Source organism: Phoenix dactylifera, chromosome 8, assembly GCF_051530095.1.
Source record: "Phoenix dactylifera cultivar Ajwa chromosome 8, Ajwa_hap1_PhDact_Kaust_v1.1, whole genome shotgun sequence".
NCBI lineage: Eukaryota > Viridiplantae > Streptophyta > Magnoliopsida > Arecales > Arecaceae > Phoenix > Phoenix dactylifera.
Window position 1 is genome coordinate 2574126 of NC_143197.1, and position 11619 is coordinate 2585744.

General features: G+C 36.9%; 1 protein-coding gene across 2 annotated transcripts; it reads right to left on the reverse strand.

Moving 5' to 3' along the window:
* Positions 1-10: 10 nt before the first annotated feature.
* Positions 11-11099, reverse strand: LOC103709013 (protein REVEILLE 8). 2 transcript variants are annotated; one of them, XM_008794171.5, is made up of 9 exons: positions 10703-11099; positions 9632-9689; positions 6552-6675; positions 6311-6463; positions 6087-6212; positions 3344-3465; positions 1755-1814; positions 416-496; positions 11-318 (listed from the first exon to the last, which is right to left on the reverse strand). In XM_008794171.5, exons 1-9 carry the CDS (start codon positions 10948-10950, stop codon positions 283-285), a joined length of 1008 nt encoding a protein of 335 aa, XP_008792393.1. In that variant the 5' UTR covers positions 10951-11099; the 3' UTR covers positions 11-282. The 2 variants fall into 2 exon arrangements, with proteins under 2 accessions (XP_008792393.1, XP_088558497.1); XM_088702371.2 differs by lacking the exons at positions 11-318; positions 416-496; positions 1755-1814 and adding an exon at positions 2943-3115.
* Between the last annotated feature and the right edge of the window lie 520 nt (positions 11100-11619).

The following is an 11619-nucleotide window of genomic DNA, read 5'->3' on the forward strand; positions in this document are numbered from 1 at the left end:
ATCAATCTAATTGAGGACATATTTCCTTAACATTAGTTTGCTCCATAAATAAAAAGTTCTTCATCAGAAAAAGATAGCAATAGTAAAATTCTGAAAACAATTCTTCTATTCCAGTACATGGGTCACTGAATTCCAGAGTCCAAGCAGCATAACATCCTTTTATTTTTTTTATTCTTACATAGCTACCATCAGAATCCCCTGCTAGTACACATTCAGGAAGACTGATTTTTAGCACCTTGGTGCTGACATGCTAAATTACATGTTTGTGCAGGGCCAGCCATCTCAGTTGCTGTTCACATCATAAGCCAACAACCACCTCTGTTCCATGAAGAACAGTAAGGATTCAGTAAGGCAGAAGATGAGAAAATGGTCAAAAATATTTTTAAAAGAATGATGGTATAGTAATGAACTATACATCTGCTTGGGCGGGAGCAGCTGTCTCGGTGGTGACACCAATCGCTTTGGTGTTTGCATCATACCTGGATAGCCATCTTCCCTGAGCCATGAACAATAGTAGAAAAGAAAGTACAGGAGATGAGAAGAAATGAAGGAAATAAAAGGATTTCAAAATATGGGAAGAATATAAACATATTCTTTGAAGGCAGAGAATATATCTTTTTTTGACAAGTGAAGAAAATCTTCAATTATTAAAGGAATAATTTCTTTAAAGCTACAAAAGAGGAATTTTGTATGTAGATGGAAACTTAACTATGACACTTTGAACCAAATGTCACCATTAACTCTTGCATGATAGTATTTGTAACATGCCTATTGTTCTTAGGAAGGTTTTGATATTAGTACTCAGCACAAGATCCTATGGAGGACTCCATATACATTAAATGCCTTCAAAGAGGGTGAGAATGAGGGACTTCTGGACCTGAATTTTATTTCCATCAGGTCAAATGTCAATATACATAAAAAAACTCAAAAGTGAACTGACTAGTTCGATCTTTACATTAGTCAACTAAGTCAGGGCAAAAGGTACTGAGATTTCTTTATTGGATGGTGTTTTGCAACTTTTAAGAAATTTATATATATATCGACTACTTATAGCCATTCGGCTATAGGTTATATATATCTTTATTGGATGGTATGTCATATCTGCCAGATTGACTTTAGCCAACAATCATAACAATGACAAAAGTCAATCTGGCAGATATGACATACCAATTGCTTGCATCTTCCCACAGGCATTGTCATATACTGAGTCTTAAGAGCATGTTTGGATTTTGTTGTTTATTTACGGACATTGCATAGTTCATCTCCTGAATGATCATCTTGAGGCTACTGGTATTTAACAGTGGACTGAAATCACCAAATAGTTTGATGTCAGAGCTGCAGAAAAGAATCCTGGACCCCTGAAAATTGCTTTCTAGAGAACAAGATATCTGTAAGATGCTAGTTGCCCTACAATTTCTAATCCATTTTTATACTTTCTTCTTTATCACCACCTCTCCTCTTCTTCTCTCCTACAAAGTCTGACACAAAATAATGGTCCATTCCTGCCTGAAGCTTTTCAATGAAATGCTTTTTAATTGCTGATGGATATGTAACCAGAAATAGCAGAAAAGGCTGGTTGATTGGAGCTAAGCTTAAGTTCACTTTGATATAGTGTTTTTGAAGTCGTTCATAATTACTTCAAATTATTTTAAAGTGCTTTTTCATCCTTGTCAGCTCACATGCCATAGTAGTGAATAAGGAAAAGATATTCACATTGCCTTAATTATAATAATGAATGCACATGGTATACTTACTAGAGGCTCAAAATCAGGGCTAGATAGATTGAAAGTGAGATTTCTCATCAATATCATAATCTGCATAAGCATCAAGCGGCATCAGAAAATGGAAAAAGGGGAAAAGTAAGAAGAAAAAAATATGCAAGTCTCCTCCATTCAGAGTCAAAATGCCATGTAGAAAGAACAAGGATTTTTATGCATTAATTAGCATAAAGTTAAGCATTTAGAAAATAAATTTAATACTAGGGTACATCTCTTTTGGAGTCGAGGTATAATATGATATTTCATACGATAACCTGGCACAAGATTTTCTGCAAATGGGACCATCAAATAAAGGAATGATACCACATATATGATACAATACATGCTTATAACAATGCACAATGGTAAAACATAATGATCATTTATTCTCTTCCTCTCTCTCTCTCTCTCTCTCACACACACACACACAGAGAACCATGCACACATGTAACATACCCAGCCAAAAAAAGGGGAGAGAGAGAGAGAGAGAGAGAGAGAGAGAGAGAGTTGAAATGTAACACTTGCATTTAAGAATGGGAAAATCTAATGATAATGATAGCCAGACTTTATCACCAGGAAGATGACAGTTAGCTATGGAGCATAGGTGTGAAAGAAGGCTCCACTTCATGAAACCAAATCTTGAAGCATGGTGGCCAACCTAATATAACTCTCCTCCACATACCATGTCAACATTCTTGACTTTGCTCAGCAGTCTAGTGGGGTGCAACTAGCCAGAAGGGAGGAGCAGAGAAAACTGACTTGAGATCAAAGCAGATCTAGAAAATTGTAAAAATTCAATGCCACTAAGCTAAGGTAAGACTTACCAAGAAGTTGTAAAACACAGTAACAAAGGCTAAGGGAAACATTAGAAAATTAGAAAAAAATCCATGTGACTATATTACAAGGAAAACAACTGGTGCTTTACTAAAGATAGAAAAAAGAGGAGCTTATCAAAGCAAAAAGAAAAAAATAGTCTTTTTATTTATATGAAACAAGCATGCTTCTAACAGAGTTTGTTTTGTGGGTGATGATGATGAAATGCACATCGCAATGTGCAAACTGAGCTGTTTTCCTTTTCCTTTTCTCGAGTACTTTGACCCTACTCTTCCAAATTTTTAAACGTGCCCTACACCTTCAAGAAGGTGCCATGACATACTGTTGACTAACAAGAGCATGGCATGTATCCTGATAACATTAATATGGCACGTTTACAAGAATGATGAGAAGTGCAAAAACTACCAACCCACATTGCTAGTTATCTCTGACTATTGAAAAAAATCAAGAAATTGGAACCAGGCTGGCTAAGATATGAATACATAAGACAACTTTCTGGGACTGAGATTTCCCAAACTAATTTTCTATATCCAGCGTGATTACATTAAACAGAGGATGAAGAGTAGATTGGAAAATAATTTGTAAGAAAATTACCAGAAAATGGAGCAGGAAAATTACCAGAAAATGGAGCAGGAAAATAAACAGGAAAAATAAACAGAAAGGTAAGTTATCTGTGAAATGGAGCAGGAAAAATAAACACAGTGTGATGAAATATGAATATGGATAACAAACATTATACTATGAAAACTCACAGTTTTCACAGTGATGGAATCCATCTCCTTCAGCTTTTCCAGATAAGCTTCAACTGGGCATATAATATCTGGATCAAACATGCCACCAAGGAATCTGTACACTTGAGCGAAGTCTGGTACCACTACATGATAAGAAACACAAGTAATTGATAATAAAAATTAGTAATCATGACTATTTCATAGAAAAATATGTCGAAAGAAAACCTGCAGAGTTGTTAATAGGTGTGTGAACATCATGAGAGACATAGATTCTTACACAAGGATATTTATTGCACACAAACACCACATAAATGTGTCCGTACTATGTAGGGTAAGGTTATATAATACAAATGGGAAGAGATTTGAATAAATGGATTAAATTACCTAAGTACTCCTAGTTGTTAATCCCATGCACTTACGGGTAGGACAAACTTACATAATTTTGTAGATACATTAAATCCATCATCATTATGCACATTAATATGTCTGGGTAAAGTAGGAGAATATATGTTTGCATGTGTGTATATATGTATGCATGCATGCATGTCCGTATATGTATTTTATATTATATTAATATATAATATAAGATAAAGAGAATAAAGCTGGAGTACTTCCAGAGGTAGTTAACTCTTGCTACTTTTAGTGCAAAATCAATTATAGCCCTTTTAAAATTCAAATCCACACCAATGATCATCATTTATGATGTCCATATTACCTGAAAACAAGGAATTATGTGCTTTGGATGTCTCTCAAGTCTCACCTAGGCATTAAGTGACCACAAAATGGACATTAGCAATACAGTTAATGAGCTATAATACGTTAGAGGCCATGTATTTTAGAATCCAAACAGTTGATCTTGATCTAGACATCTTAAAACACATAAAACAAAAGTTGACTAATTTGGATACTTATAAGCTATAAGTCAAATGAAAGCATAGTATCTTATCCATTTGAATCCACTTGATGCATAGGCAAGAGAAATCCAAAACATGTGTTTTATGTTTGTATTTTGTAGACAATAAAGACATTGGAGATCATAGTCCAAAGTGTAGATTTTAACTTTAAAAGATCTACCATTTATCTTGCACTCAAAGGGGTAAGGTCAACTGCTTCCGAAAGTAGTCTAGCTTTACTCAACACACACAAAAACAAAACCTACAGGATCATAGTGATGACATGGATTCTCATTCATCGATGAAATAATGTCTTCAAAATCACTTTGATAACTTTATCCTCTTCGCTTTCTAAATAAAGCGACTACTACTAGCGTCAATCAGAAGAAAAATAAAATGGAGAAGGAAAAATAAGGCAAGAGGCTGCAACCGAGAAAACAATGGAAACTCTCAATACACAGACAAGAAGAATGGATTATATGATATTACTATTCCTAGATCATATCTTTTATTATTTAAAATGATAAGAAAAATATCAAATAAGGCAAAAAGATGGCAAATAATAGAGTTAATCTATCATATTTTAATTGTTCCTAAAAGTAGAATTCCCTGAGACAGCAATAAGAATAAAGGCTAGAAGCGACTAAATGCTCATGATATTTGATATCAGGTGGTTTCAGGAACGAACTGCTGCTAATAGCATTAAAGACTTGGTGGTTTCTTGTTTAGTATTTTGAGCAGTTGTAACTACTTTTGAACTGTAGTTGATCCGGAAGGACCACCTGGTGGGCTAGCTAGGCCACTTCGGGTAGCTATGCATGGGGTTGGGGAGTAAGATCCACTGCACCTATAAGGCATAACTTTAGCACACACAGTTCCTTTTCAATGTTTCTTTTTTTTTCTTGAAATTGAGTATCTCGTCAAGATCTACAACATGGAAATTGGCAGATAGTGCCATTAAAGTCTTGGTGACCATGATTTGGGGTTATGGTCCTTTAAATGCCCAACCAATATAATTTACTATTTTTAATAAACATTGAACAGAGAATTCATTCTAAGTTTGGAACAAATTGGTGGCAGAACATGCCATAAAATTGATGTGGAAGTTGGAGATCCAGCTTTCTGGTAAATTTTGACAATTATATCTTTATATTCCTAGATAATTTCAACCACTTCAACTAGAAAAAGGAGCTGATTCAAATTAGTAGAGCAAGACATCACTAGTATAAATAGAGGCCTTGTACCACAGTTATCTAAGTGGGGTTTTAAGAAAAGTACAAAAGTTGGAGACCCTGATTTCGATCCACCCATAAAATTCATTTTGCTCTTTGTTATTTCATTTTATGGAGATTTGAGCTAGCATATCAAAGAAAAAAGTTCCTTTTCAATTTTATCAAATCAGCAATGACATGCCAACGGTAAAACCTAACTCCTCCTCCAAATTACTACATCTATAACAGTGGTTGGAAAGTATTTGTCATTTTAGGATACAAAAGCATCTATGAGATTTCTTGATCGAGTGCTTTTGGATTTCATGTTGTAAGTATAGCTTTAGTTCAAAATTTTAATAAGAAATTATCATACATTATAGAAGACAACAACATGATGAAGACTGAACTACCCTTAATCCTTTATCCATGTCCAAGATGATTGTATGCAAATGGTAGCTATAATATTTATGTGATCTAATAATACATTAACACAAGCAACTATTACTTAAAAAGGTAGCAGTATAGAATTCTATTGTGCATAATAGATTCTAATAATACTTGAATGCATGATCTTTGAGTTCCAATACCATTGGGGAAAAAACAGTCACAGTTAATCATAAGAAAAAGAAACAAGATATCTGCGGAAACTACAATGATCACCATGATATGATGACTGACGATTCTTTTGCTTCGTTGCCTCAGGAACTGGCCATGATCTACTGGAACTTCCAGTCCAACTAACAATTTGGTTGTGGATGCTCGCCTTCCCCATTAATCCACTATCTCCTGTTTTTACCAAATTTTGCCAAACAAAAGTGCTATGAGGTTCTAAATAAAGAACTTAACAATATGTTCTCATAAATATTACAGAAACAAGGTTGTGCCTTCCAATTCAGGAGGAACAGTATAGCAATTTGCCACAGAAGTTGCTTCACTGTAATTTTTAACACTAGATGGACCATCCCAGACAGCACATGCAGGAATAAGGCTACTGGACGCAGAAGGACAAGGTATAGATGCTTGCAGAGGTATGATAGCTGCCAAAAAAAATTGTTAACATGCCGAACTCAATATGCTAACTTAACATGAGTGAACAGAATATCTTGACAAAATAAGACTACAAACAATTTTCAGTAGAATTTTGTGGGTGTGGATGAGCCACTTTGCGCTTAGGATGGGGAGGAGGCACATGATTCCCTAACCCAATCTTCTGAACCTTCAAAAAGTATTTCTGAGCATGACTGCGGATCTGAAAACAGAAAAGGCAAAGCATGACTTCAAATCTATCAAGGCATATAGAAGAAAATTTGCAACTAGCAGTAGTTCAAGTAGATTTGAGAGCAAGGTAAGAGAAGCAATAAAAATAGTTGGCCTGATCTTCGAATTATCTATCTTTTAATCCTATTTCTAATCATCTTTCTTAATATGCACATATCATCCCGAACCCCTCGATTTAACAACAATCCACCTTGCTCACTCTCTCTCTTCCAACCAAACTTCATTTGTTCTCCAGATAGGATAGATAACTTGCCTAGCTGAAAGGACATACATTAAATTCAAGATTTACAGCAAACATAAAACATAGAAAATGCAATCCTTGTAGTAGCAATAATGATAATGAGGACAGAGCTGAAACAGCGACAAACTAATACTCCAAATGTTTCAATTTCAATATCCCAATATTATACAAGGGAACGAATAATATATTAACATTAATAGAACTAGAACTGGGTGGATGAGATATAACTGTTCTTCATTACCATTATGTGAAAACTGCCAGATAATAAGATAAAAGCGAAATTGTTATAGTACAATGAATAAGACAAGATAATTACTATCATTCGGCATGCATGATAATAGAGATGATCGCAAACCATAAGATTAACATACTAAAGATCATAAAATTAAGTAAATCTACTGAAAAAAAAAACTGATCTAAACTGATCTGTGTCAAAATATCGGCAAAGAAAAATATGGTATATTAGCAAAAACATCATGGTATATTAGCAGCTATATTTTAAGTATTGTTATCAAGCTGATGTGGGTTTGGTAATCAAGGCTGGTGATAGCTTGGGATTGGGCCCTGAGGAGAGCAGCCGGAGACGAACCATCTAAGAGGAGAGGGTTGGGACTTGGGAAAGTTGGAACCCAGCAGAGATGATCAGTTGAGTCTGGTGCATAGAGCTAGCAATGGTGACAGAATGTTGGACTCGCCATTGCCATGATGGTGATAAAAGGTGATAGATTCACCATAACTGAGCATGGAGGAGTGCATGCAGGAAAAGGTAAAAACAGGAGATCAAGGAAAAGGTCATTTGTCGAGGACGAGGATGTGGATTCGGCTAGTGCAGGGGAGGAAGAAGGATAAGTTCACGACATATGGCCTTGGCGGCTAGCTTGAACAAAGGGGAGGGGAAGAGAAAAGGAGAACCGATCTCGTCAAATGCCAGAACAAATCCCAAATTTCCTGTCTCGGCTGCTTCCTTGATACCTGATGGTAATATATAGTAATCATGATCTTTCAAAAACATCTTCGTCGTTCTAGCTTGAATCCAACATGGCTCATCAACCCTCATAACTAATTAGATAGGAAGGGGATTTAACTTTTCGTATAGAAGTTAGAAAATATGAGGAGGGAAATTCTTGATGTGTGCTGTAGAAAAGATTCCAAAGAAGCTTCAGCTAACCAAAGATTTAGCCCATGACAAGAGTAAATGGTTCAGAATTTATGCAATCACTAGATAAAACAACCTCATTCCTTATGGTTACGACCATGATTGTGGTGATCACAAATGCAGTATTCATCATTTGGTGTCAAAAACATCATCTTTGTTGGTAAAATAGAGTGTGCATTCTCATAGTGATCAAAAAGATACAAAGTCACGAGAGAACAAACATAAAAATGATCAAGCAGTTAGGACAATATCCTTATGCAATAGATCAACAAAAGCATGTAGTGATATATTTAACTGTTGTTGCTGCGCACTTTGATAACTACAAGGAAAGCTGGAAAGATGCAATAATTTCCTACATTCATAATATGAGAACTATGAGGGCATGTATTCAACCTACATCAGTTGTGTATTGAGTAGATCTTGGCTATTTATACAAGGCTAAGGAACCCAAATAATACCTTCTGGCTAGTTTTTTTTTGGATAAGGTCCTAAGTCGTTATAAAATAGTAACCATGCAAATCTGGCCTATGGCCCATGTGGACTAGAGGATACTGCAACATAGGTCTATTTTGGTTGATTATGGCTGATGGTGGTGTTTGTGATTGGATTTATAGTATTTGCAATTGGATTTTAATAGATTTAGACTTTTAGACTGACCATGACACTAGGCTTAAACGATGGGAGTGTCTGAAGACCTATGCGGGCGTGCGTTTAGTCCCCCATCAGCTATGCACTGGATAGATTTTGGGCACTTATATTGGGCCAAAGAATCCAAATAACACTTCTGGCTAGTCTTTTTGGGTGAGATCGTGGGTTGTTATATATTAGATGGGCATTATAAACAATGATATATTTGGTATCAAATGAAAAAAGAGAGGAGACTAGAATTAGTTGCCTAATGTAATGCAATTGCAATAGTTCTACTTATCAGCTTAGTCTCATTTAGTGACACAAGCTGTTCACTCACTAAATATGGCATTTTATTGCCAGTGCACTTCTTATATCAAGCAATCCTTCATCCTGGTAGCTTCCCTTGTATCTCCTAGGTCGCTTCCTACAACCTAGAATGTAAAAGGTTTTATCTTTAATCATTTAAGAAAAGAGATGAATCATGTGATTATGGTCAGCCATCCAAGGGATGCCTCAAAATACTATTGACAACAAATTGACATGATAGCTAATTCTATGGAACATAGCATATTGTCCTCTGCACCAAGGAGACTAGAAAATGCCAAAGAAAAAATGAGGAACTAGAAAAGCTACAGGTGAATATATTGTTGAACTTTCGAATGTTATAAAGTGACAGAAACTTATACAAAAAACAGATGCAGAGAGATCGTGAAGATCGTATACATTTTCAACCAATTAGAAGTTATAAGCATAAATTATCGTTGTTCAACTAACCACATGCTACCTGCCACTCATGCATCATACACCAAATCTACCCACCAAATGCAAACTTTCTCAAAGCAAGTTATGGAGGCAAATGATACAAGAATTCAGATTCATGTATGGCACCGAATATAATACCTGGATCGTAGTTTTTGTACCAACAAAGTCTTCAATTTTCTTCCAATCGCGACCAAACCTAAATTAGCCACCAAGGAAAGAATCTTTAGAATGATATAAGGAATTGCCATCAAGCCTTGTCCAAGCTACTTGGGTCAGGTTCATGAGTTCTTCATATTGAAATCAAGCAAAAGAGGGATTGCATTTTTACATATTGGCATTAAATATTCAACAGAATAAAAGTGAAAACCGCACATAAAGAATTTGTTGCAGGAAATTTAGACCCAAAATTCATTAAAAAGTAACTTCCCCAACAAAGCAACCCTATCAGAAAGTGGGCGTATGACAAGAGAGAAACAGGAATCCGAGAACATCAAAATGAGATGAATAGGTCATACGATCTAGAGCATCAAATTTTTCTTAGGTGAGGAAATGCAATCCTCGGTCAAGCTCGACTGAGAATCATGCATTTGTTTATTTATTGTTTATAAATAGATTAATCATGGCTACGCTCACACCACCCTCCTAAATAGATGTGCTAAAGCGCAAAGGCATATAAGTTTCTTATTTTGCTGAGTTATTCATCTGAAGAATATATATGGTCTGAAACCACATCCAAGAAGGTACTAACTATAAGATCTAAATCAAGACGTTATACTCAAAGAAAGGGACTAGGGGAATCAGTTCCCTGTGCAAAACATGCAAAAGTTCATGTATCTATCAATTACAGTAAGAATGGCGAAGGTGATGGAAAACCAGAAGGCAAGAAATGTTTAAAACGTACTACCGAGATGTTAACCAAGAAGCAATACTCATGTTTACAACTTAAAAAAAAAAAAATCATTTTCAGACAACTTAATGATCTTTTATGTAAAATCATTCCTAAAGTCTTGCTTTCAAGAACAAAATCCTAACTTTTTCCATCCAAGACGACCATCATCCCTCCCAAGAACTCAGATATGCGCTTAATCTGATCGAATCAATTCACAAAGATTTGTAACAAGTGAAGGGGGATATCAAAAGACCCAAAAAAACAGCATGTTTAACCAACAGAGAGCCATGTACGTAATAAGGAGAAAGGAGGGCCATTACAGTAGGAGCGCATCAAGGAACCTCTCGTGCTCCTCGGCCGTCCACCTGTCCCTCGACTTGGTAATAGTATACGGCTTGCGCATCTTCTTGCCGGACCCATGTGCGGTCGCCATGCTTCGGAGGTGAAAAGAGCTCAAAGTGGAGTTCCCCAAGGGGTAGGAGAAGCATCTGAAGAAGCGGAAGACGAGAAAGCAGGGGAAGTAGACGTAGAATAGGAGACGGAGGGTGGGGTTTCGGCGGAAGGCCATTAATAATACCTCCCCTCTGGCTCCAGATATCTGGAGTTAGGCGGAAAGAATGGAGTATATAAGAAGGGCAAAGGGAGGCGAAGATGACAGGGAGGGATCGAAGAGGGCCGTATCCATACGGTGGGCGAAGGAGAGCCCCTGGATCGGCCATGGCGGCCTCGATGCCCTGCGTGGGGTTGGGGGGAGGTTGGCAGAGGTCACGCGCGATGCCGGGCAAAGAGAGCGCAGCGAGGTTGGGAGGGGGAACCGCCCGGGTGATGGAAAAGGAAATAGCGTTTCAAACACGCACTGTTCTTGGATCTTTCAAAGGACTGGTGAACTAGCCGTTATAGGGAGCGGGAGAGACTTGCGGTGGGGAGAAGGGATGGGGCGGCAAAGGATTCGGTTTGCCTCGGTGTCACGCACCCACCCCTACGGAGGGATGCATGGGTGTGGTTGTGATTGCTCAGGCCATTGCAGATTTTTATTCTGTATTTACTTGATAAGCATGCGCCCTCTCGAGGCTAATATACTTTTTCTTTTTTATCTTTCTGCAGTAAAGACAAGTTTTTAATAATTTGAAGATAGGGGAGGTGAAAGTAGATGAGCAAGCATGAGAATTACATGCTAATATGTGCATGGCTTCATGCCACCCTATGTGAATCGATGCAGAGCCTTTTGGCACTATAG

Bases quoted from the DNA above. Each gene is read 5' to 3' on its own strand.
- LOC103709013 (XM_008794171.5), bottom strand. From the start codon at position 10,950: ATGGCCTTCCGCCGAAACCCCACCCTCCGTCTCCTATTCTACGTCTAC. The intron at 1,815-3,343 runs GTGAGTTTTCAT...ATGCTTATGCAG, and splicing joins ATTCCATCACTGTGAAAACT to ATTATGATATTGATGAGAAA. The intron at 319-415 runs GTATAGTTCATT...TTCATGGAACAG, and splicing joins CTGCTCCCGCCCAAGCAGAT to AGGTGGTTGTTGGCTTATGA.